The sequence below is a fragment of the Excalfactoria chinensis genome, chromosome 2 (genome assembly GCF_039878825.1).
Source record: "Excalfactoria chinensis isolate bCotChi1 chromosome 2, bCotChi1.hap2, whole genome shotgun sequence".
Taxonomy (NCBI): domain Eukaryota; kingdom Metazoa; phylum Chordata; class Aves; order Galliformes; family Phasianidae; genus Excalfactoria; species Excalfactoria chinensis.
In genome coordinates, this window is record NC_092826.1 from 77,983,062 (window position 1) to 78,010,962 (window position 27,901).

At 38.3% G+C, this 27,901-nt stretch overlaps 1 protein-coding gene across 2 annotated transcripts in view; it reads left to right on the forward strand.

Annotated features, from left to right (window-relative positions):
* GMDS (GDP-mannose 4,6-dehydratase) overlaps nucleotides 1-27,901 on the forward strand; it is a 392,147-nt gene that overhangs the window by 160,894 nt on the left and 203,352 nt on the right. For both annotated transcript variants that reach the window (XM_072328598.1, XM_072328599.1), the window contains exon 7: nucleotides 6,549-6,676. In XM_072328598.1, coding sequence (XP_072184699.1) covers nucleotides 6,549-6,676 — 128 coding nt within the window. The remainder of the gene's footprint in view (nucleotides 1-6,548; nucleotides 6,677-27,901) is intronic.

Genomic DNA, 27,901 nt, shown 5'->3' on the forward strand with positions numbered 1-27,901 from the left:
TATACTAAAATAACAGTTCTGTGTCCAGCTATTATTGCAGGTTTGTCACCATATCCTTTTAACCAGACCATCAGATAGATCCAATGTGTGTTTTTTGTCCTGAATAAGGTCCTTTTTAAAGTGAAATCTAATAGTGTCCGTCTATCAGTCGAACAGACTGATTGAATGATTGTGGGGGATTTTTTTGCAGCGACATTAGAGGACTGCTGCTATGTATTCATTGAAATCATCCTGTCATTGTTCTGTGCAAAGGTGGAAGCGTATATCTGTTTGTATGCAGAATGGTTGTGGAGAGATTTTAAAGCTCTGCTGATAAATCTCAGTGTGGATGGTCAGCTTCACTAAACCACTGAGGAATGTAGATTGCTGTGGTGAGACCTAGTGGCAAACACCATGTTTGATTCTCAGTTTTCATGGCCATTGGTACATCTGTTACCCCACTTCCATGCCTCTCTGTCGCAGTGCTTCTAGTTGTCTCTCCAGGTAGGCTTCATGTTATCTTTCTGCCCCCCAGGAAAATGGAAGGTATTCCTTCTGCATTCCCTCCCCATTTCTGTACTTTCTCATTCCTCACAACGTGTCTCCCACTTTCACTTTCTCCTCCAGTTATGAAAGCTGTTGATTTCAGTTGCCTCCGTGCCAAGTTCACATGAACAGCTGTTGCCCTCATCAGTCCCAGTGTCTTCAATGTACTCTTGGGTTGGAAGAGCAGGGTGTATGCCATGCCATTATTTTGTCGCCCTCTTGCTTCTGATTCATCCTACCTGTGCATGCTTACTTATCTGCTTCAATCTCCTATAAGCATGTAAAAAAAAAAATGCATTTGCCATTATGAAAGGGCTTTGAGTTGAAAGAGGACGGTACAAATGGGAAATAGGGCCAAACAAATGTATATTCCTGAATTAGCATACTTTGCTTTTGGTATTAGAAAGTTAAAAATGTCTGTTAATATATTATTGAAGTGGATGTCTTTGTTGTTATCAATTTTTTAATCGAATGAATAGCATTTTATTGAAATCACACCTTTTAATGTAATACTGAATCAGAATCCCTTGATAAGGAGGAAGAATTTTCTCTCGTGTTATTGTACAGTTGCTTTCAATTTGTGATCTGTGAATTTTATTGTTGCGTGATTATTTCCAGGGGGACAGATAAAAAAAAACTTGCAGAAAGAGGACTATTATCAGTAACTTATTCTTGCCTTTTCATAGATCCCACATGTTTATTGGAAAATAGCTAGGATTACATAAACAGAGAAAGTGTCAGGTACTCTACTCTTTGTATATGTATTATAAATACAGGAAACCTACTATATAAGATATTGCTACAGTTTTAAGGGGCAGAAAAGGAGATTAGAGACGTTACGATGAAGTATATTTCTAGCTACGCTATACAGGATTAAAATGTAGGGATTAAAGCACTGTATCTCACGTTTCAGGAAATAAAATGATTTATTACTCAGGTCAGGAAGATGTTTCCCATGCAGTGCATGACTTTACAATGAGTTGCTTATGAATCATTTTGCCCTCATTTCACATATATTTCATTTTGCGGAAATCTGATGGTGGATTTTTTGACAAGCTCATCCCAATGTAGCTGTATTCAAGTGTGAAATTAGTAGGATAGTATGAAGATCTGGAAAGGAAAAAAATCACCATTAGAATTGATGTTTCCATTGTTTCCAAACAGGGATATTTCTAATTTGTGTATTTTTTAGAATGAGAAGAACAACCTGCTATTGTAAAATGAGATTTGATTCACAATTGAAATGCTTTTGTTTGTGTTTAACATGTACTAAGCAGCTGCTTTATCAGTTGTTTCAATTATTATACAGTTGAAAGTTCCACTTAAATCTCTCAAACTGGAAGTTTCAAAGATCTGTAACTTGGTTTTTTGTCTGGCTTACATTAACATAACTTCAGTGACTTTGGAGTTTTTGTGCTGATTTTTATCAGCATAAGCCCATGGAGACTCTGGATTTCTTTCCTTAGAGACAGTGGGTGCTACTTTGTCGTTTCATTTTAGCTTGCCACAGGAAAAAAAATGAAATGGAAAAGCTTCTAATAGAATGGAAATTATAAGCAGTGTGGATTTTCAAGCAATCAAATTATTTTAATGATCTCATTAAATGTATCGTTTACAACATATATGCTAAAAGATACGTGCTCCCCTGGGTTAATAGAAGCACTGGGTACACAATGTGTTTGAGCATGTTGGACTTCCACTGGAATCTATGCCAGATCTGTAGAATCTAGGAGGGGGGATGAAAAATCCCCCTTTTCTTGTGCCAGCATTTTAAAGACAGAAAACTTTTTGTCATCTTTCATGCAAAGCAAAGAAAAAGATGTTATGGCAACTCAGATAGAATAGTACTGCATCTCATCTGATTAGTGTTGCTATTGAACAATATTAGACTGTCTGTTATCTATGTTTTGAATTAAGATGGATTTTTCTTATGTGAGATATAGCTAGTTTTATACAGAGGCAGCCGTCTTTCTAAGATCTCTATTCACCATGTGTTGACTTTCATCTGTAGCTCTTAGTGATTGGAAAATAATGGCTGTTGGAAAAACAAACAAAAACAGTTTCTATAACAGAAGCTCATCACACTGCTTCATCTGTTTGATTGCTTGTTATAAAACCCTGAATTTTGACAAAAACACCAATTTGCTGATAGTACAGGAAGGGTGAAACCCCATGGCTGATGAAAAGAATGAGGTGCACTGTTTTTTTCTCTCAGGGTATCCAACTTTGAAACTGTAGGTATATTGAGAGTGTACAACATGAAGCATTGGTTTTATTTGTTTTCCCAGTTTTTGAAACTATGTCTTTGCCAGATACATGCAGCATCCTTTTCAGAGGGATGAGCTGTCCTGAGCCAGGTGGCCAAGCGGGCAACAGGCCTGGACTGCAGAGCCCAAGCTGTTGGTTTGTACTTCTTATTGCAGTATTGTTCCTATAATCGTTTACTGTCTGGGTATGTGTTTTACAGATCAGGTCTGCCTAACGAGGATTCCTTGTTTAGAATGGTGACTAAGGTAAACAGAGTTATAAATCAGAACTTATGGTTCCTGTTGGAATGCCGATGTTCTCAGAGGGAGGGCTTGGGTTTTCAAAACAAATCTGAACTAATGCCCAGGGCTGAAAGAGCTTTTAATATCATGAAAACTCAGGTTTAAGGTCTTTTTATTTATTTATTTTAATGTAAACTCTTGAAAAGCAGTCCTCAACCAAGGAACTGCTGAAATGTGAGGACAAGTCAAAGAAACTCTTGCCATGTCTGGCCAGACCTCTGGTGTGGCACTACGGCAATTCCAGCACTGTTGGTAGTAACGTGAAGCCACATCACTCCACATTCATTCCACTAGGTGTGAGCAGAGAGGTGTGTTTTCCAAAGCCTCTTGGAAGTGAAGAAGCGGTACAAAGCCAGGAAACAAATGTGGGACTCTGACCTCTCTCTTCCCTTCCATCCTAAGTTTTCAAGCAATATAGCAATGGTGATAGCATTAAGAATGTAGGCCCTACAAAGCTGCGATAACTAAATGGCCTTGTGGCTGATGCATCATCTAGACCTGATGAAAGTCAACCTAAAGAATGAAGTGTTTGAAATAGCAGCAGTTCTGCTGGTACTCTTACTGGTACTGACTTTCCATTCTATGGAGGAAAATGCTTGAGTAGTTTCAACATTAAAATTAAATCTTCAATATCTCCTGAGGAAGAAAGATGTTAATACAAAGGTTTGTCTTCAGTTATATAAAGATAACTGTAGAAATCAACATAGATCTTTCAATAAAATCTTTCCCAAGAATAGAGGCTTTATGTTTGCCAAAGCAAGACTTTACAGCCCAATTGCAAACCCCTAGGAGAGGGCTTTATGATGGAAATGCTGACACAGCTTTAACTGTTTTGTATGACTCCAGTGGACATAGGTTAAATTTCTAGTTATGACATGCATTTAATGGCATGGGATCAAACAAAAAATGTAATAGGATATTTTAAGATACTGTGTTTGAAGAGAATCAGTATTTAAACTTTATTTATGAACCATATCATTTGAATTCCCTTGGAATGTGCCATTCAGTCCTTGGTTACATAAGAAAAATTCTGATCACATTTTTTTAAATGAACAGTAGCATGATTTTCTTCCACAACTTTAATGCTGGAGCATTTCCAAGAACCTTTACTAGGGTCTTTGCGGTAAATAAAGGTTTTCATTCATCACTCTGGAGCTCTTTAATTTGTGCATTTGGAGGCATGTTGTGATTTTTCATGAAGATCTTTAAAGACGGTTTCTCTACAGTTATTGGTGACTGAGTTGGGTCAGGTGAATCTTTTTTCCTTTGCAATATCACTCATACTTCCATACATTTCAAGTTAAGTTGCTTGTATCATCCTCACACGCTCTCGTTACCTATTGTGCTTCTTTTTTGTACTAAGACAGTATAAAAAATGGAAACTGATGTTCATTATTTCTTGAGGTTGACAGTAAAACTTGCCCTAATGCAGATGATGACTAGAACTCTCACTGCTTTTACTGCAAATGGGAATGTAGTGTTGAAAGCTGCTGGGTTTGCTTGTTAATCAGTTGCAGCCTGGAACAAAAGACCGTGTACTTTACCCGTCAAAAAAATCTCTCTTCCAATTGTTATTCGCAGAATAATAATAAAAACTGAAACTATGTCATTGCAGAAGGTTAAGAAATTTCAGAGCTCTCCTGAATATGTTTATGTGATCGGATGAATCTGTGTTAAATAAAACAGTAATAATCTGTGTGAAAATTACTCTGATAACTTTAAAACATAAAATAAAATCATCAGAGAAATGCCAGTCAGGCTAACCAAAGAGATTCTCTCACCTGGTATTCCACTCCTGCTGCAAGCCTGTCCAACCAGGAACTGAGGAAACACACTTTGCTTTCAGAAATTGAAATAGCAGAATTGTAGTGCTGGTCCTGTGGTTTGCCTCGCTTTATCTTTGGCATAATTCTGTTTCTCCTGCTGAGAAGAATGGCCAAGGTTTTTATCTTGCCAAGTTTGACCAAGTTTTGAGAAACGCTGATTTAATAAAGACTCCCAAGCATATTTTTATTTGTGAACTTTTGCAAGTCCCTCTATTTTGTAAAATTCCATTTCACATAAGTGCTTTTTTTCAAGGAATGTGGAAATTATATGATTTTAGTCCTTCAAAAAAAACAAGCACAAAATTATGATATATTCTAAATATCTGATAACAGTGATTGAATTGACAGTCTTGGCAATTGACAGGAAATTGCAATTCTATATTAACACTATGGTAAGCTATATACCTGTGTCATTTAATATTGTGCTTAAAAGTACACGCTTATTTTTTGTTGTTTGACGGATTGAAATGATAAAAAAGAGGAGCTGTAATGCTCTAGACATTAAAGCAAAAATCAGCGGTCTGAAACACACAGTTATCATCATGTAATAATTTTGCAGCAGCCTAACGTTTGCTTGACTGAAAATAGAAAATACTCAGATGCATATTTCAGGCGTTCTATAAGGAAAAAACTACCGTACGTGACTTAAATGTCCAAGCTGTGTTACTTTGTGCTTTTAAAAATTGCTACAAGCATTTAACAAGTGCGATCATTTTCACTAACGTTCCTGCTTTCCAGTTGGATACTGTATCATCTGTCACCACTCAATCATATTTTTTTAGCTATTAAAAAGGCATGTAATTTTAATTTTTGTGGCCCATTAGTGTCCAGATGCCATTGGGCTCGTTTAGCCTACATTCATCATCTGAATTCAAGTTCCTCTGCTTTTGAGGAAACTGCTGACCACGTTCTAGAAAAATAGCAGTCATAATCTTAAAATGAAGATACAAATTTAATTAAAAGCAAGTCTTTTTTAAAACAACTCAGCCATGAGCATTAATGGGCACACGTTTTTCCAATGAAATATAGCAAACAAAATACTGAAGCTTGATAAAAAAAATAATGTACAGCCTTCAGTTGAAGAAGATGAAATCACAGTTTCATGATTGTCTTTGAAATGAGGAAGAGAGAATCCCATGTAATTAGAAATATTGAGTTTGTTTAACCATCACAGATTTTAATATGCTTTTTTAAAAAATTAATACATGAATGTGTTTAGACGTATGCATTCCTTTAAAAAATAAAATGGAAGAAGTTAAATGGCAACAACAAAAAAAAAAAAAACACCCAAGGGTGGCCTAAGATGTCTGTCTTCTTTATGTAACCTTTTGCGTATTGTGTTTAAGTACTGACATTCCAGATGATTTTCTTTGGCTTTATGCCTGGACTGAACACTGAGGCAGCAAATTAGGAATGCTTAGAAGTCCCACAAAGAAAGATGTTTGCTGTGAAAGTGAAGCTAATGTGACACTTGCACTGGAAGCTTCTTAGCCTGCTCAAACAGTAAATGATGGCATGGAACTAGGTGGTATGAGAGGAATGAATGAAGAATGAAGAAGAATAAAATAAGCTGAGCTGCTAGGTATTTCTCATAGCCAATTATCTGCCATTGTTACTACAATGATGCTCCCTTTTATTTCTATTCCAGGAGCTAATTTCGTTACTCGAAAAATTAGCCGATCAGTGGCAAAGATTCACCTCGGACAGATGGATTCTTTCAGCCTGGGCAATCTGGATGCTAAGAGAGACTGGGGCCATGCCAGGGACTACGTTGAGGTAAGCTGTGGGCCAGATGCCTTGTTCTGAATCATCTTTGTGGTGAGGATAACTTTTATTCCTATAGCCTCACTTTGTGATCCACAAAGGGCTACAGGTTGTGGTTTTTTTTGCCTATAGAGACTTGTTAACTGTGTTCCTCTTGATTTCAGACTAGGGAGTTTAGTAACATAAGTCTACCCCAAGCATGACCTGAACAGAAAAATAAATCTTTGGGTTTACATTCCTTTGCTGAATTCCTTGGGGGAAGGGACCAACAATAAACTGGTGCTATTTTAGAATATTTCTTCTAACTGTTTTCAGAGTTTGTATGATCAATATTAAGACTGAAGCAATATGCAAGCTGGCCTGAAGTCACAGGTTATGCTGGAGAGTGTTGGTGGCCATTATTACATATAATGTGGAAAGAATGTTGTTGATATTAATGATCAGAAGTGATATTAATGATCAAAATGATCTGGTTGTACCTAAAAAAGAAGCATCATCTCATAGCTGTGATCTGAGATCTGCCACGTATGTGCCTGCATCTAGCAGTTGAAGTGTTTTCATAGTCAGTTGTTTCTAATTTTATTCTGTGCATCTACTTCAGCAGGCAAACAAACAATACCCCTGTATTGTATGGCAAGGAGACATGAATGACCATGTAGGAAATATTGTCTTTTCCCCAGGAGGCCTTTGTCCCCATTTTGGTGCTTAAAGATTTCCTGTGGTCATTGGTCTATTTCTGTCTTTTAAAAATGCCTTGCTGGGAAACCGGATCTGGCTTCACCATTCATTGATGTAGTTTAAAAAAAAATGACTACTGTTTTGTTTTTCTGTTTTACAAAGTATTTCAGTAGGAAAGACGAAAACCTGATCTGGGGTTTTATTGTAATGTGAGATTTAAAAGATAAAGTAAATGCTCCCAAATCTTGTTTGTGGTCAAAAAACGTCCAACAAAACAAAACAAAACAAAACCTCAAGGAAATGAAATGATGATGCCATAATATACACTTCTGTTCTGGGTGATATAAAAATGGTAAATACCAAAGGAGTTGTGCTAAGTAAGCAAAAAAGTGATGCTTGGCTATAAAGATGCCTTTTGATTCTGTGCTGCATGTACATCTCATGCTACATGCAGCAAGAGAGTGACAAATGTCCTCAGTCTACTTCCATGCAAATTGCTTTATATTTGTGACTTCAAGTCACAAGTTGAAGTAATAATCTAGTGGACCATCCCTATCATCTTTCTATTGATAAAACTATAACAAAGTATTCAAGAAATCATTTGCCATGGTTCAGACAAAAGGAAGAAACAGATGAGCCAAATAAAATGATCAGTTGCAATTATATCAATATGATTTACTAATGCATAGGATATTCCATAAATACTTCAGCTGCCTCATTTAAAGGCAGCTTGCACCGAATCATAAACTGTGGGATGAATTCTAATGTCTTCTTTTATATGGGAAATTTGGAATAACTCTCTTGTGCAAAATGGGTCAGGCCCTTGTCCTGTTTCCAAAATTTCAAAAACAAAAAGAAAATGAGAGCAAGCCTATCCAGGAACATGGCTTTGGCCTCCAGAAGGAATGTAGTTGTCTGAGGTCTACAACGTGAACACATGTTTGTTGTGTAAGTAGCATTCCAGACCTTTCAGTTAACATGTTTTGGGCCTGTCCCAAAATCTTCTGGAAGAATTCCTCACTAAAATATAGTTCATCTTGAGTATTTCTCTTCCCAGAGATACCCCTTTGGATAATGGGAGAGTTATTATCAATTCTCTAATTCCCCAAATATCATGGAAATGTGATTACAGACAGCCTTCTAATGGCTAAAAGAGAGTAACTTTAAACTGGAAGTAAACAATTATTTGAGGCTTTAATGGGCTGGAAAGTAGGGCTCAGAGATTTAACATTGTTCAAATAAATACATAGTATGTTAGCAAGCATAATCGTATTTACAAGCATTTGGGGAGCTTCCTTAAGCATATGGCTGAACACATAGGGATATATCTTATCCTCTCCATATGTACTTTTAAATCCCATTGATATTAATACAAGTAACACATGTGCATGTAGACTAGACCGTGTACAATCCTTCCTTTCTCATTATTTCCTTAGTAGGGATAATAATAAAACCATAAATATGTTCCTTTTTGTTGTTTTATAAAACATTATGGGTCAATTCCTGATCCCATGAAAGTTGATGACCAAACTCTCAATGACATTGTGGAGAGATTGTATCCTGTATGTATTAGAGTGGAGAAAGTCTGGTGGTTGCAAACAGGAGTTGAATCACAAACATTGGTTTATATTAGGAGAGAAGAGTTGGAGTATGTGTTTGGTTAGGTTTATGAGCTGGGACTGCTATATTCAGCAACTGAGAGTCAGGTACAGTGGCATTGTGCTACTGAATAAAAATAGGGAAATGTAACACAGAAGAAAGATTTTCATTCAGCATTTGAAAGGAGGGAGAAAGAACTAATTAAACGGTTTGGGACCGGTTATTTGTTTTGTCCTAACATTCTGTTAGTAAATGTTAACATTTCTGAAGAAACTACTATAGCTTCCTATTTCCCCTTTCTCAGCTTTTACTTAACTGTGATCCAGCATAAGTCTCAAGGGATGGTATCATAGATGATCAGTGCCACTGATAGGAAGAAGAAAAACAGCAAATCAGCACTTATGATATGTGAATCTTCTGAGCACCATTTTGTTTTGTGAGAGAAATATCCACCTTTAATTTGTTGCAGAAAGTTCTAGTAAACCATCTGCTAGGTATTTTCAAATGCTAGTACAACAGCAACCCTGGAGTCTGACTCATTTTTGTGCCTTTTGTAACACACGAGGCATACGCTTTGCCTCAGACATTCTCTCAGAGATCTTCTTTCAAATAGGTATAGATCCTTACAAGTGTTTAACTTGGATCATATTAAAAAATGTACATTAATCCGTTGCTGGTTGTTTTTTGTTTTATTTCCTACATGCTAAATAGTCCTTAAAGTATATACACAACTGAAGCCCTGAAGTGGTGTTGTTAGGGAAGCTACAGACACATATCTTTATAACGTTGTAAGGGGAAAGCCAACAAATGGGGTATAGTCTTGTTGAATGTTGTTCTGGGAAAGAGCACATTCATTTTCATCAGAATAAGGCTTTTCTTTCCCCTTCAGTCTCTTCTTTACCACTTACTAAGGCTGCCTTCTGCCATTGCAGTGACAAAGGACAGGACGAGGGGAAATGGCCTCAAGTTGCGCCAGGGCAAGTATAGGTTGGATATTAGAAAGAACTTCTTTACAGAAAGGGTAGTTAAGTACTGGAATAGGCTCCCCAGGGAGGTGGTTGAATCGCCATCCCTGGATGTGTTTAAGAGCCGTTTGGATGTGGTGCTCAGGGATATGATTTAGCAGAGGGTTTTTAGAGTTAGGGTACTGGTTAGGCTGTGGTTGGACTTGATGATCTTCAAGGTCTTTTCCAACCTGGGTGACTCTATGATTCTATGATTGCAACGCCCACAACTTCATTGTCCAGTGAGCAGAAATATGATGAAGATGATGCTTCCCTGTTGCAGTTTTAGTTGTGTCTGCTCCAAACAAATTATTAATATGTAATATATCAATGTTAATATATATTAGATTAATATGTATGTGCTCATTAATTATGTGGAACACCATCAATGTAGCATTGATGAATGCTATAGAAAAACCTATCAGTATAAATTTTACAGTAGTATTTTAAAAGCAAAATAATCAAAGGTAACAACTTTATAGCCTTCAGACATTGACACAGATAAAAAGCACTTCTTTTCAATAGAAATCAGGCAGTGTTTCAAGCAGTAATTACAGAGGACTCATGATTGGCTGCAGTTCAATTAATTACAGGTCTGCTCAATTGCATTAAATTAAGCATACTCTTAAATTCATTGTGAAATCAGGGAACGTTTGATATTATAAGTATATGGCAATCAGCTTTCATTATTTTATATTAACTAACCTTTATATTAATTTATATTAAGTAATTAACTGCAATCAATATTGCTTAATTAACATTAACTAATCTTTCCAACTTTTTTTCTATTTTTTACTTGTACTTCTGTTTGTGATTAAAATGCACAAGAAAATGCACAGTCATTTTTACTTCTTAAGCCATTTTGTGCCTGTTTAAATTGAGACTGCAAAATCCAGTCATGTACACTGTGGTGTCTTTCTGTGTTCAAACCTCTGGCTGGCATCACCTGGTTGCTTTTTCATGATTCTTTCATTCATTTCTTATAGGTAGAAGCTGATCTTTGGCACAGCTTTTACCATTTCTTTTATGGGGATTCCTTTTTGTTTGTCGGTGCTCTCGCACAAAAGTAAAGTAAAATTTTCAGTAATTCTGTCTGGCAAGGGAAAATGATTCAGCAAAGTAGACTGTTGGTCAAGGTAATTTTAGTTCCATTTTGTTGTTTTCTTGGCACGTTAAGGATGTGTTGTTTTTTGAAATACATGACACCTTAGTTTGTTGAAACTGGAAGTCCTATTTGATGTGTCCAGCAGAATACTTGCAACAGTTTTGCTTTGTTTAGGGCTGTTGGTTATGAAAAGAAGGTTGGTTATGTCTGTGTTCGTAACTTCCCTGTACCTTGTATACCTGTGAGACTGGCTCATGAGTTGGAAGGCATGTTTTTAAATGCAGATATTTTACCCTTTTGTTATGGACCAAAGATGAAAAGGTGTTTTTTTTCTTCTTACTACTTAGCTTTTATAGTCACAGATAATCACTTCTAACAGGAGTGAAAATATAATATTAAACCTTCTATGTTTTTTGTTGCTGGACTTCTTTCTTTCTTTGTGAATGTGAGGTATAAATTAAGATTTTTGAGCCATAAACATGATCAGAGATAGTTTATGTATTTCAAAATGAGCACATTTTATTTCCATCAACTTGTTTGAACTGGAATAATTAATAGCTCTTTTAATTGCAATCAATCTTAAAATGATATCCAGTCTGCTCTGATTGATGTGACGATCCACTGCATCGATAATCTTATCACCTCCATCTAGGTGAAGTAATGGTGAGATCATTCATAAAATTCTTCACAAGTCGTTGCTGAAGCACCATCTTTTCTAGAGTTGTAGGTATCAGAAAGGATGACTATTCTATCTTGGGGTTTTTTTTTTGACAACTCTTAGGTCTCTGGGCTTAGTTATGAACTTGACTGGTAGACTGAAGACTTGGAGCATTTTTTTTCCAAGGCTCTTGCTGAGTGGTACCAAATGAACTATCACAAATGTTAAGCAAATAGTGAAGCTGTCCTCGGTGTACGTTTCTTCTCCACTGCCTTATGCAAATAGAGAAAGAGTTGATATTTAAACACTGATTTTTCAGTTAGAGCATGATTCAGTACTAGCAGAATGTAGGTATATTTCTCAAATATCTCCTTTCAGATTTTGCTAATATACGATAGTGAAAGTTTTGCTTTCTAATGCCAAACAAAAGCTTACATTCTGGTAACTCAGCATAGGCAACAAAAGAGCTTAACATACCTTTCTTTTAGCACATGTAGTTTAGATTCTGCTTGTTGACTTGGATATAGTTGCAATTCCTATCAGAGTTACACACTATCATCTTAATTTCAGTTGTGTAGGGGATGTCTGCTCTAAAGAGAAACAAAAACAAAACAAGTCCTTTATGGGTTTTGGTTATCAGCTTCCTTGAAGTATTGATGTCTATAAAATAATGCAATTATAAATTCTTCTGTGTAAGAGAAAATTCAAATGTGCCATACGCATAAGCACGCATGCACTCAATCCATATGCATATGTATGCGTGCGAGTGTGTGTAAAGGTGTGAATGCATGTCTGTTTCTCTAAATGGATGATTTTCTATTTCCATCTATGTGTTTTGTGGAAATATTTCTATCATTGGATTTTAAGAGATACAGATGTAATATTTCCTCTTCAGGTCTGATATGATAGCTAGTAAGAATTTAAACAAGAGTGTAGTTTACTGCAATATGTACAAATGGTCTCTGTATTTAAAGCTTAAAAACGAGGAGAGGGTTTTAATTACAGTATGTAGGTGTTCCGTCTAATGCATGTCATATGGTATTGATTTCTAGCAGCGGTGCCTACTGTAAGTATTGCTGCTAGGCCTTTTCCTTTCAGAAAACTATCCCAGTCTGTTCCAAAATTTTAGCACCATTTTCCCCTTTTTACATTCCTGAAGCCGTTTTTATGTGAGGGGAATATAACTGTAAAAAGATTTTTTTTCTTATTTACATGAATTTTCCTGTAGCTTTCTTTTTCACCACTTTTCTGTTTGACCTGTGAGTGTTTTTAGGCTTTGCAAAGCCTAAAACGTGCTCTCTTCAGCAAAACCATCTGGTTTAGTTTCCTGTGCCTTAACAATGATATGTGTATTATTATCAGGGCCACCCCTGTGGTTTTCTAAGTGGTCTTGTTAGAGTGGTGGTCTTACAATTCAATTGGAGTGATTGAAAGGTTAGACTAAGGCTTCTTTCAAGTATAAGGTTTCCATAAATTATGTATTGTTGTCATATTTTTGAGGCTGACCTATTATGCCATTGTTGGCTTGAGTGCAGCATCTCTTCAAATAACACAACTCAAGTAACCCTCCTGACAACTTCTGCTTTTGTGGCATACTGTTCTTGTAGACTAACAAATTAAGGCATTTTTCAGAAGTAACTTTAAATTCATGCTGTGTTACTACGGTTTTAATTTTCCACCATGGCTGGCAACCTTTCTAAAAAAATGGGGTGTTCCACTTTCCGGACAGTATCGGAGTGGTTTTCACTTGGGGCAACAGCAGCTGAGACTGTGGGAAAGAGGTGAATCCCACAATAGAGTTGGGATTATCCAGGCCAAGGAGAAAGGACACTGTAGATGTCTCAGCCTGCAGTTGCACCTCAAGGGAAACCACTGTCCCATTGCTGGATGGAGCGAGCTCACTGGGAAGTCAGTCTGCACAAGGTTCAACAGCAAAGGTTTCACAAGCCTCTTTTGAGTATATTTAAATCATGAGCATTTGTTTTTATTTTATTTTTTTACAGAAGCTTTCTTGTCTACACTAATGTTATGAATTCAGTATGTTTGGGGCAAATTTCATAGCAGTGTTCACATAAATGGCCATACTCCTCCTCTTCAGTCAAGGTTTTAAATCTATACAAATGAAGCTGAATCACTTCAGTTGAGATCTCTCCATTCTTTCTTTCCTCTTTCTCCTGTTATGAGTGGGGGAAAAAATCAAAAATGAAAAGGTAACGAGGTGTGTCTACCTTTGAGATTAAGTTTTTTTAATTCAATCAGGTGGTATTTGGCAACATTTTAAAGAACTGAAAGCAGCATCTTTTATTGGGAAATGCTTGGCAACACCAAGAACAGGTACTGCTACCAGCCCCACCTTTATAATCCAGATAGTTTATTAACTAATCTGCGATTTGCAGATTTATTTGAATCTTAGAGCGGCGCACCATGTTGAGAAAGCTATGTAGCATCGTTGGTTTTAATTTTAATAGGGGGAAAAATCCCTTAAAACAGATCATTAAAATTTAATGAGGACATTTTTAAAACCCTGTAATGATTGAATTTACACTGGAAGTCCAAAATAGCTAATGGCATTGTTATGTCTGTGTGGTAACATCCTCGCCCCGCTGTAATTGCTTTTACTTGAACTGTAGCCAGTAAAAAAAATTGTGGGCATTGAATTCCCAGGACCAAAGATTGCAGGTCTCCAAAAATTTCAGGTCATTCCGCTGAAATAAATATTTCAGATGACAAATTAAAACGTCGGGGCTCACTTTTATTGTGTTCTAATCATATTAATATTCTGTGTATTATTAAGAACAAGATTGGTTATCAGCAGAGTGACTATGCTTTCCCTATCTGGGTATGGAAAAGAAATAGGATTTTTTGTTGTTGTTTGAGTGGGAAACATTCCCCAAACCCACAGGGTGCTCTTAACATGCCACTTTTAGTTTTAGCAGAAATACTTGAATTTTAGCTGTAGGTGTTTTTGGATGAAGTCTTGACCTAACAACCAGCATTAATGGCCCAAAGATAGAGCAGCTGAACTTTCCTGTCAGCCTTCTATGGCTGACATTTGTCTTCCCCTGGGGAGGGCTGACTTGGTTACCAGGTTAGGCATGCGAGGAAAGCTTAGTGCTGTCGAGTGCATGACTCCTCTCTCTTCCTCTCAAAACCCGTGTGATTTCTACAACAGAAACAATAGTTTGTTTCCTCAGGAGTATGAAGAATGATGCATTTGCAAAAGTGGAAGAGCAGCCTTATTATTTTCTTCTTCCTTGTCCTCAGTCAGTTAAGCAGTGTGACTGGGATTTGCCTGCAGCCTTGGAAGAAGAGAATTAGGTGAACAGTGTTTCCCTGAAATTATCCAGGGTCTGCAGCTTATAAAAGAGCCATGCAAAGCAGCTGGGGCATCCCTCAAATGCTCTCAGCTCCTTCCTGCATTCGGATGTTCATTGGTGCTGCAGAGCCCAGCAGCTGCCTTCACCAGCAGGGTAGCTCCTGCAGCCAGAGAGCTCAGTATCAGTTTCATTGCTTTTAGCAAAATCTGGATGTTTTAGTTAAAAAAAAAAAAAGACAAGGTTGGTGGGCTAGATATCTGTTTTCAACATCTTCTGTTGTGCAGTAGGATTAAAGGATTTTTGGTATTGGATTTGAGGAAGCAAAATTAGGAGAGAGCTCAATCCTCTTCTGCTGATATGGAATGTTACCTGTCTGCAAGGAAAAATTATAAGGGCTGGTGGGATTTTTGGTTGGTTTTGTTTTGCCTAGCCTACTTTCTCTGGTTTAATAGTACAAGTAGGGCAGGGCAAATTCTATCATTTGAAGCCTCAGAGAACTGTGACCTCCAAATAGGGACCTCAGCTCTGAGTGTTGGAGGAGGCTGCTGTGTCCTTAGAAGGTCTGGGAGCATTGAAGCATCTTCTTGTTGCACTTAGGTTCATGCGGTTCTCCTATAAAATGACCTGACACCATTATGGAAAATATGTTTGCTCTCAAAGTTTGCTTAGAATAGCAAGTGTTGTGCTTTTTAGAAGCTGATACTTCAAGTTGTATTGTTATTTCTTGATCTGCAAATGAGTTTTCTTTTAAGTCTCAAAAGTCTTTTTCTACGCACTCTAGACTGTTTTCCTTAGGACATGACAAATTGCGTTAGAAGAGCATTACCTCTTAATTCTACCTTAACCTCTAACATGTGAGATGTTACTCTACACTGTAACTGTTTATCAAGACAACCCTCATTCTATAATACCAGGCATACGTGTTGCTTTTGACACTATGACAAGTTGTTCCAAATCATACAATCATGCTGTACTGTGCCTTGCTTTACAAGAAAAATCAATGTTTTGCGCTGCTAATGCAATATTTTCTCTCTGTGTAATACAGGCATACTTTCCCTCTCACCATTAATTTATTTTGCTGCACTTACTTCCAGACAAACCTTACTTTTCCATTTCTAGTGGCAAATTCTTTCTTTCTCTGAGGTGTTTTAAATTCAAGGAACATAAGGTTTTTAATATATCTTACTCATTTTAAAGGGTAAATAATTGACAGAGGAAAAATGTGTAAGTTCCTTTTCCATTTTGTTGCCAATATTATTATTGATATCCTAGGTAGATGTATATTAAAAATTCTACCAATTGAAAACTGTTCATCTCCTTGGTTATGAGTTAGTCTCAGTTTGTTGGGAAGTTGCCACGAGGCACAAGAGAGGATGGCCATTGCATGATAGATGCCTGTGAATATATGGCAGGTCTCTCTTCCAACATGGAAAAGCACTGGGTTGAATGCTGAGCACCGTGCCTTGTAGCACCATAGTCCTCTGGTTGCTGGCAAGCTGCTTAGAGCAGTCAGGCTTTAATATGGACCACAGCTGGGGGGGAATTGCCCCTGCTCCTACCTAGGCACATCCCATGTACTTGTTTATGATGTTTTACTTTGGCCCGTGGTACCTTGTTAAGCTTTCCAGTGACTTCTGTGCCACAGTGATTGTGTACACCACTGGAATGTGGCCTTCTGAATCAGTCGTGCTGGTAGCAGAAATCTCTGGTTTGCAAGGCCGAGTCTGCCACAGCACAGGGCCCAGCAGTACGCAGTTCCTGGGATGAGAGCTTGGAACATGAAGGAGCTTGCCTTCTGAGACATTTTCCCACACTAACTGTGCTATCTGTTGCCTGATCTCCAGATCATTTCTTTCTTTCTGAAGCGATTCAGAAGCAGGCAAGTATCAATTAAAAACCATTGTTGCTTGAAGGCTAGTGCAAGTTCATATGGTCCAAGCACGCTTAATGACAGACTTCATGTAACGTGTAGAATTCTAGCGGAGTTTTACAAATGTAGGTGCTAAGAAAACGTTTTCAAAAGCAGTCTGTTTGATCCAGACAGCAATAAAGGGTGAGAGCATATGCTTCAAGTTTGCCATCTGGGACCCACAGTCATCAGGAGTAAAATTCCATGAGGACAGCAGAGCTGTGTCCCCTCCTTGGCCTCCCAGCAAACCTGAGGGCCAAGTGTGCTGCAAGCTAACTGCAGAAACTGGTCTGGAGTGAAGGCTTGTGCTAACAATATCATTATTGACTTCGGTGGGATTGACTTCATCCATTGCATCGTACATTTATACACAGGGAGGAGAAGGTTGGCGGACGAGAAAAGAGGCTCTGTGCCCACACAAATTTACGCAGTACACCTGTGATAGGGAGAGCCACAATTTGGCTCTAAAAGTGACCTCAAGCAACATTAAAATTCCATTTAACATGTTACCAATGTAAACAGGAAGCGCAATAAAGCATTTTCACCTGGCCCACTCAGTGCCAGTTTTCAGCCTCAAGTATGACAGAATGATGAAATTGGCGCACAACTGCCCACTCCTTGTAATTAAGCAAATTGCACTTTCCTCAAAGAAGGCTTTTTTGTTGCTGATTTCCATAAGGTCACATCTAGAGAAGGGCAGCGTAAAACCAACAGGCACATGTGTAAAAGCGTAGCTGGCTGAAGAACAAGTTTGAGTGAAAAGTCCACCCAAAATTCAATGAAATTCATCATCATTGTTACCACATTCATTTTTGGAATCATTTAAATTTAAAAATAAAGTGTTAAATAGTAACAGACTCGTGCACATGTCAGTTGCCTTTAAAATACACTCAGTATATGGTGAAAAAAAAGCCTGAGTTACTCGGTTTAATTTATTCATAAGAGGTTTCTAAACAACTTGCGTAATGAAATTGCATACTGACGATAGGCATTTAGTTACACTGATTTGCAGCAGTCAGATCATTTAAATACAATATGTCATAAATATTTCAAGTTAGGGGAAAATAATCCAAATTCTGAAAGCAGTGTTTTAAGAAGGGCTTGTGTAGTTGTTTATGCTCTGTAGTTGCTTGTAAAACAGTTGACTCCTGTATAAGTTGATAGTTTTATTAGTAGTATCTTGAAGTGATCCTTTTTGCCTGGATATGGGTTTTCACTGGGATGCTGGTTCATATAAAGTCTCTTTCACTGAAATAGTCCACTAAGTTGTCACTACAGATTTTGCCTGTGTTAGTATTAGAAAGTCCTCCTGGAGTTTACACTGTTATTACACTTTCTTGGAGGGAAAAGTAACACAAACTTTTATATTTCACAAAGGGAGATAAAAACTGGAAAATAAAACTGCCTGTAAACAAGAATAAAATAGCAGTGTTCAGGCACAGGATGAAAGCTTGCATCTGGAATCCCACCCAGAACCAAGTTTGCAGCAGCCAGAAGGAGCATGGTCTGGCACAGCAAAGCAATTTTATACTCAGGAGGAACATAGCTGAAGCTGCATGCTTGTGTCAGGGGACAATGCAGGATGAGGTTTAAGACCTTAGTTGATTAGGGAGCACTGTGGTCTTATCACGTGCTCTCACACTCCCGTGGGGCAAAGCAAACCATAGCTTGCTGTTGGGCTTTATTGTGCCTGTGGAAGGAAACTGAAATTCTCCAGACAAATTTAGTTGAGGCACAAATTAGAACACACACACACAAAGCAAATGTTTACACTTGGTTTTGACAATTTATTTTCTTGTGGGATTAAGAGATGCAAAGGATGTGCTCACTAGAAACCTTTGACTTGAGAATTACCTTTAACAGTAGTTTCAATTTCTGGTTCTGCAGAAGCCCATTTACTAGCATGTGAATTCTTGACGATTCTGCAAAATGCCTTATTTTGTGTTGGTCATAGACAGCCAGCTCAGTCTCTGTGCATACCCAGCAAGGGTGCAAGATAGTGAATACAAGTTCCCTGTGTGTAGCTCAGCAGCAAAAACAGGCCTAGCAGCTACCACCATTAAAATAACTGCACCTTTTTTAAAGGTAATAAAACTAGTCAATGTAGCATGGATCAAACTGAAAGGAATTCCTCTCAGTTTGATTCATGGATCAAACCCGGGGAATCCAGCTTAGCTTGCAGAAGCCCCAAGTGAGTATCAGCTAAATCACCATCAATCATCATTTTGGTAGACATTTATGCTAGATATAACCCTGAAATGAAAAATGAATACGTAATGAACACATCAGTTTTGATGGTTTTAAAGATGATCTATGCGTTGTATTTATTCCTGACCTGTATCCTCTTCTGCTGTATAACACAGATGCTTTGAAGCAAGCTTACATATGCATGTGCGGGTTGCTAGTCCTTCAATCTTGTGTTGTGGGGAATGACAAGAGTGCAATGATTTGTCCTCCCTGGCTTTGCATGGGAACTGTGGAGGTAGCATCTGAAATTTGTTACTGAAATTTTAATAGAAGTGGGTGCCAAGTCTTTAACAGAAACATCCTATTTTTTTTTTGCTAGAGGTTCGCTGGCCACTGGAGCCTTACAGGTGTCAACAAATAAAAAGTGTCAGTTTGTTTAGACTACAGCTTCTTTTTTTTTTTGCTTTTTAGTTGCTGAAAACTCACTCTTAACTTTATTTTGATACTGTTATAAATCCTCCGGTTCCCAGAGTCAGATGGGGGAAAAAAGAAAATTCAGTTGGTAGAAAGTGAGTATGAGAGGGAGAAATCAGAGCATTTGAATTTTCTAACAAGGAAAAACTTAGAGGAAAACAATGGAATTACTTGCTTTCCTTTGAGTTTCCAAGAGTTTCTTTGCCTGTTATGTGCCATTATTAACCAGAAATACTTAACAGGTGTGTTTAGAATAAGCACACCAAGTCATCTGCCCAACCAAATTTGAATTAAAACAAATCAACAAAGCAAAGAGGGCCTGAGTAAGTACGCCTGCCCATAAAAACATTAAGCCTTTAAACTTAGACAGTCTGGATTTGTTATTTAGTAGCTTGTGTAATTATGTTTGTTGCTTTATTTAGATGAACAGTTTGGCTCCGGCTACCTTTGTTCTCAGCATACAGAAGATTTGGCACATTGCATACAAGGATTAGAGAAGGGAGACCTGCAAAGGACATCCTCCCAAGGCAGATTGGCAGGCGATAGCAGAACATCCTTTTCATTGAAAGCAACTCGTCAGGAAAGCGTTGGTCCTGCCTCTCTGTATTTAGCTGAATGCAGATGAGAGACATGATTAACGCTAATGAGTGACAGGGGATTTATTGTTTACCTAGAGATAAGGTATGGGCTTCCTTTGTTGGCACTTTCTGCCAAGTGGTTTGATCCTAGTTCACTAAGCCTTCTGTTACGTGTTGTTGTATTTTTGGGTAGTAATGGTTGTTGTTGCTTTAAGTGATTTCTTCCACCAAAATCTTTTCATCACTCGGGCTTTTTTATTTTATTTTTATTGCAAATTGTCTAAGCTGTTTGTCATTTGGGCCAAAGAAGTCTGGAGGTCCTTTACATGCATCACATGTTTCTGCATCCAACAGTGCTTTTTCTGTTCGGTGCTTGCCCTCCTCCCCAAAGCTGAAATAAATCAAAGTAGGTTGAGACTCAGTCGCAATAAATCAAGACCTGTCCAAAACTGGAGCCTGCCCAGTCAAAATGTCATAGCTTGGCTTTCACTGAGGATTAATTAAAGGCCTGATATAAAGCCCAGATGTGCTACAGAAGAGTAGCAAACTGCCTGCTGGTGGCTATACTAAAAACCAAGTCTCCCCATGAATCTGCCCACCCAAGAACATGGAGGAGGATAAGGCTGAGGAAAGGAAAGAAGGGAGGGGAGGGAAGAAATAAACTGAATCAAGCATGATTTTATAGCATCTACATTGGCAGAAAACAAGACAAGCTTTATGCTAGAGCACCTCTGAAAAAAAAATACAAAGCAGACGTGTGTATGTTTCTAACAGCAGTAGAGAACGTAATTGTTAAAATGTTCGGCATTAATTGGGAGTGGGAGAAAACTAACACAGCAAGTGAACTTTTGCACTTTTTATGGTTAAAAAAAAATGCTTAAAAATATATGAAGTGGCATGCCCAGTGTCTGAGTTTGCTCAGTGCCTGTTTTACATTAAAGTCCTGAAAGTTATCTTGATTAAAATGGTTTAGCTGAAGATTCTTGAGACTCTGTCAGGGACAGATATGGAAGCGTTTATTTAAATTCAATATGTTTGAATACAAGTATATGAAATATACATAAATTACTTGGTGCTTACATTATGGCCTCTGTAGAACTCCAACTTTACAGAATCACAGAATGGTTGAGGTTGAAAGGAACCTCTGGAGATCATCTAATCCAATCTCTAGAGCACAACAGCATCACAGAACGGTTCAAAGTTTAAATGAGAAGTGTGCACAGACAAGACATGCTGTATGGGTACACTCACTCTATTTTGCAGGCGTAGAGCTACAAGTTACTGCAAAACATAATAATATCTATTCAGATCGAAGTTAAATGCCTTTTTTTGAGTAACATTAATTTGACAATAGCTGCCCTGTTTTCTTTAAATTCACTGTAAGTCCTGAATATGCATACATGCTCTGATGAGATTTGGTGTTAAAATGTCCTAAAACTGAAGAAGCAGTTCTGGAATGGCAGAAGTGGTCTTCAGGGCTGCCCAGACTTGTCTGCTGTTTTGATGGATATGTAGTGATTCCACTACCTGTAAGGCAGTCAGCTGTGACAGTGCAGATATTCATTGGCATGGGATGTTCCTATGTATATCTATGTATATACTGATGTATATTCATGTGTATCTATTTATATCTTTCCAGTGAGACCAAGCTGTTAGTCATGAATAACTCAGTGATACCCTTTTTGAAATGTGAAGATCTTTCTAGTCTCTCCTCCACCTAGAATAAATGAAAGTCAGCTTTGAAAGTTGAAGGGGGAGAGAAGGGTCTTATTTCTGTAAATTGTGAACCAAAAGTATACAGTTTTTCATTAAGGCCCCGAGAAGAATTGAAGAAAACTGGGATTTGAGGGATGGTGGGAGGTTTCAAAGTCCTGCTCTCTCTGTGTCTTGTTCTTGTTGCATATGGTAAATGCACATCTGTGTCAACTTGGCAAAGCAGACCATGGCAAGCCCTGGCTGTCATATTGGATATAATATTGGTTGGCTAGCAGATAACAAGTTTTGCTCTTTAGCAATCTGTTCTTTGTGCAGTGAGGGGAAAGCCCATGCTCTGTGTACATCTCTTGAGTGACAAGATGTTTCACAGAAACTTGCGGTGTTTTTTTATCAGTATATGCTACTTCATGGGTCACAAAACAACTGTTTACATTTGGTTGCCTCATGCATGGTCTGCAAAGGAGAACTTCAAGCCAGCTTCAGAGCTCCTTTTCACATCCTGGACTTCTGGCAGTGTCTTTGTGTTTTCTCTTGTTCTCTCCCACTCTTCTCTGTGCTGTGCAGCCTCACCTTGAGTATGGAGTGCAGGTTTGGGGCACTACAATCTAAGAAGGACATCAAGCTATTGGAGAGTATCCAAAAGAGGATTACGAAGATGAGGAAGAGTCCGGAGGGCAAGGTGTATGTGGAGCAGTTGAGGTCCCTGGGTTTGCTCAGCCCAGAGCAGAGGAGCTGAGGGGAGGCCTGATGGTGGCTGCAGCTACTCACAGGTAGCGAAGGGGCAGAACTGAGCTCGGATCTCTGTGTTAGGGACAGAGCCCAAGGGAACATCGTCATGTGAGGGTCAGGTTGGGGGATAGGAAAAAGTTCTTTGCCAGAGGGGAGTGGGCATGGCCCCAAGTTCTGGAGTTCAAGCAGTGTTTGGACTGTGCTCTCTGAAATACGGTTTGAATTGTGAGGACTTCTGTGTGGAGTCAGAAGTTGGACTTTAGTGATCCTTGTGGGTCCCTTCCAAGTCAGGATATTCTGTGATCCACTTCATCAGACTTCCTCAACACTGTGGTCCTCAGACCCTACTTCTTCCAATAGCATTTCCTTATTTCCAGCTGCGGTCTCTCCCACTCTCCTAGATGAATGTTTCTTCATGCTTTCCATTGTTCACCCTGTCTGTTTTAGATGGTAGACCCTTCATGCATTTCACTGGTTTTGCTCCTACCCTTGTCACTAATTACAGGTGTTAAAAGGCTGAATGTGGGACTGTGGGTAGAGAAGCCATAACAGCACATCATTGGTGCAAGATGGATAAAAACTTCTCGGGGACCACTTCTACAGAGAAGGGAAGAAACCGCATTTGGTTCGGCTAAATAATAATAAAATGTAATCGGAGTTAGAACAGGAAGAGTCGAGTTTCTTTTTAATTAAAGTGGGGAATTTACCTAGTTAACATCAAATTATAGTGTTTCTGTGCCCCAGAATATTGAGTAGGGAAGAGTAAGCCCCATGCAAGCTTTCCCCCAGGGACATGGAGTGCATGTTCCTTGTCTGGCTGCAGCATGACTCTCCTCTGGGAACAATAGGTGGCTTTCAGGAGGCCAGCCTGGTAGCTCACCCTTTGTTATAGGAGCTTTTGTACGGTCATGTTTGGGAGCATGTAACTGTGTTGAGGAAAATCTGGAACAGAGAGCATTGGAGGACAGACACTCACTGTTTGAGCAGGACGTAGATGTTGAGACACAAGTACTGCAGAGCTTTTATGGCAGAGAAGCACATGCAAGAAGCACCGCTGTGGTCCTTCTTTACGACTATACCATTTTCAGTCTATAATTTCCTATAAAAATTTCACCGTGGCTTTAAATTTAGCAAAGCCCATCAAAGTCTGGGAACTTCTTAGCTTTTTCTTTCTTTCTTTTTTTTTTTTTGTAACAAATTTTAACAAAGTTCAGCCTTTGAGCCAGGATTAGAAAACTTTGAGAGGGCTGTGCTAAATTTAAAGACCCGCTTTAGTTTTAAATGTCTTTGCAAGCTGTTACTTCTGAATGCAAACTATGCCTTTGCTCTGTGCGTAAGGGGAATTAAAAAAAATAGAAGATATAAAAGGCTAAGTGGTTAAATTTTAACAATTAGCTACTGTAAAGGCTCAGGAGCTTCCCCAGCTTTCTCTTCAACTCATGTTTTCTTTATCTCCTGGGTGGTCCCTACCATCCCTGTCAGTTCTTCTAAGACCCCCCTCTTGTTCCCTCTTCCCCCTTCGTTCTCCCTGTAAAAGAGGCCCCCTCTCAGTCACCGTCCTTCCTGCTGGGAGCCCTCTGGGATCCAGCCAGTGATGGTCTTTATTCTTGCAGAAACCAAAGAGAGATGAGTGGTACAGAAGATAAGAAGACAGTTTTCTGGTAGGGGAAGTAATGCTGAATCTCAATCCTCTGTACAGGGAATACATCCCGACTGTCAAAGTTGCTGGGCAATTTTTTCAGTGTAGTACTGGAATTTTTTTTTTCCTCCCTTCCTCAGAGAATTGATTATTCAGCTGATACAAATCAGCACATCCCATTCAAAACACTGGTATTATCCTAACTTACCCGGGGTATCTCTCTAGGGTAAGGTGTGGTTCCGTGGACACACAACCATTAAGTTATTGGTAGACATTTTTGCTATGCTTTTTAAATGGTAGGAAGTTTATTAGTCTGAACGGTATCTCTCTGAAATGGGTTGAGAGCAGACAGGTGAAGAAGCAGCATGTTCTGTGTAAGCAGGTTTATCTTAGTGGTGGGTCTCTGAAAACAAAGGGAGTTTTGGATCAAGCAGCATCTACTCTGGAGAGCTGCAACACTTAAATCAGGTTGTCTGTAGTACTACAGTATTTCCTCTCTTCACCTTGGAGGCAGTTAGGTTTATGCAGAGGTGTAGCAGCAGATGTTGTTGTGCATATACACAGTTCTAACTTCTCGGGAGATGTGTTATTAACTTCATTCACCAAGGAAGTATTTTGCAGTGCTGGAAGCAGAAATAAATTCTCCTCAGTCTCTCTTCAGGATCTCAATAACATCTCACCTAGCAGCTTCTGTTGACTTGAAAATCTACTGGAAAGCATTACCTGAATTTTCTTGTCAGTAGGGATAACATTAATGTGATTTTTGGAAGGTGTAAGTAATGCCGGCAGTGTGGAAGTTGCTTGGTTTAGTAAATCACATTTACCTGGAAACAGCATTGAGTCTCAGCTCCATTGGTTCAGTAACAGTTTTTGGAGACCATTTGTATCTTACCTTTGGAATTTTGCTGCGTACAACTCATCATCAGTTCACAAGCATCTTCAACATATATGGGCAGAATGAGGCCTTAAATTGGAAACTAATGTCTAAAATACTGTACTTGGAGTGAAAATCTCTAGGAATACTATTTCCCAATTTGCATGCTGTCGGACACAATACTGGTGTCAATTGCTTGTTACTGTAGTAATTAAGGAATTAATGGCTTAAAGGGCTTCAGCATGTTGAAATCAGTCAATCACCTTGCCTCTGGTGCCTCTGAACTTTTCACTATGTAAGATGTTATACTGTATTTGCTTAATGCAATTATGGAATAATCCTTGGTCCAGTTTCCTGGAACAATACAAATAGCCTTTTCTTCTCTCCATGTGTTCCTGGTTTACAGCCTAACTTGGAAGGAAGCTGTGTTTGTGAACTTTTGTTTCCCTTCACACTGAGGTCCAATTCCAACATACTTCTCATTCACTTTTGTTTTGAAAATGTTTGTGCTCCATTGTCTGCCCAATGTACATTTTGCTGAAGTCTTGTCCTTAGAGTTTTATCTAATTGAACACAGACTGGAAGAAATATTCATTTCGTTAGATAAGAACGCTAATCGTTTTATGTTTATTTTATGCATATTCATTTAATCACTTCATCCAGGTAGAAGATTTCCTGTTATCATTGGTCTTGAGTTACTTACATTCACACTGGAGTTTGGACAAAACCAAACCCTTGCATTTGACTAGCTCTGTCTTTGTAGCAGCTCAGGCTGGATCAGATGTTCGTTGTTAATTCCTATCTCCAATTGAAGAGGGGGTACATTTCTAGTCAGAGAATTAGGATAAAGATCTGAGCCTAGCACCTCATAATTTTCTCTTCCATTGAAGTGGATTAAACCATGGAAGGGAGGTGATTGAAGAAAAGGGTTGTCTAAAGATATTTTTTTTTAACCGAAATACAAAGTTTTTATAGTTGAAAAATATTACTTCCATGAAGGTACAAGGATTCTGTTAATGTTTTTATGGGCTGGATACATTTTGAAAAAACAAAGTAATTGGAAAATGTTGGATCTGCTGTAACCACCATCTGCCCCTGCCTTGAAAAATGTGCACGGTTCCATACACACATTTTAAATGATCCATCATATATCATCACTTACTACAGTACTTCATTCATGTAGGTGTTAGGTTTTGTGTGCAAAAGGTCAAATCTTTTCAAACTTAATTCTGAACGCCTGTGTTTTATAACAACCTAAGTTTTCTTTGAAGTCAGAATATATATTTTTAAGATAATAATTCATCATTAGCTAGAGGGGAGTAGTAGGAAGAAAAAAAAAAAAGCAAAAGCAAAACCCACATTCCTGCTTCAGATCAAGTTGACTAAGGTCTTTCGGTTGATTGTTAGTATTTCTAACACTGAAATTAGATAGAATACACATTAATATCTGTAGAAACAAGATTACTTCACAGTCCCTGAATGCTTCTGTCCTAAAGAAAAAAACAGAGCACTTTAAACAGGAGAGTTGTAGGGAGAAAAAGAAGGTAGTGAATTTTTTGTTTTTATATGCCATCTTTAAAAAGTTACTATAAGTTTGAAGTTAGTCTTTGGCATTGCTAGAGCTAATTCTTTATAAATCCCTTTAGAATGCCTGCTAGACCTGGAACATTTTTCAAGGCCAAAAGAGTATCAGTGTAAAATTAGAAAAACAATGTCTATGAGTTTTCTTGGCTTCTGGGAGATGAGTGGGTGGTGAAGAGTCCCTTCCTTGTAATAATGTTTTTACAAATAGAAATTATGCAACAGTTTAAGAAAGGTACCTCAGCTGGAAAAAGAGGAACATGTCAGTGCATTTCATTTGCTTGTAATACATTTTATTTTAAAAACAACCTCCTTTAAAATAGAGAATAAGTAATGAAAATTGTCATGGGTGAAATAAAGAAACATGTAGGGATTAGAAAAATATACAAGTAGATCTGTTAGCTTTGTTTAGACTTAGTAACTGGGCTGTTTAAATGTGTTTCAGAAATTTTACGCTGTGCTGCCTGCTTGTGTCATTATAATTAGGGGTCTCTTGATATTTCCATTACAAGAGAATGTTTTCTTGGGTTTTTAACCTAACATTTAAAACAGGAATATATATATATATATTAAATATATATACCCAAGTCACTTTTTGACAGGTATTGTCTGAGCCTAGGGATGGACAAGCCCCTATATGCTTGTCATATTGTAGTTTTTTATAGACCAATAAAATTTGCTTGAATTAAATACCAGTTCAACGTTGGCACAGAAAGTCCAGCATTGGCTCTGCCTGTAAGCAACCAGTTAGAAGTTCCTCATTGGATAAAAGATAAGCAGACTGGCCAGACTCTTCTGTCTTGGAAAGTAATGCAGCCCTTTCCAAAAATCAGAGGGGCAGGCCAAGGCTGAATGTTTGTGTGCTGCCCTTTGGGCCATGGCACGTGTGCTGGTGGTACGCATTGCTGAGGGCCAAGCATATGGTCGTTTCAGTTTTGGAAAGTTCTGCTTTTGGCTCAGGATATTATGAACTCCATTTAGCTGCAATTGACTCAAGGGGAGGAAAATTGAAATTCACAACATGAAAACACTGAGGAACTTCAGCTGTGGTTCGTGGAAGCTCCCAATGTGAATTTATATAGACCTGCAAAAGAGCTCAACTGATTCCAGTCCTGCAGCACTCACAACACAAAATGTGGATATTGAAAGCCTAACTGAAAAAAATGGTCAGTGGGGGTCTCTTTGAGTC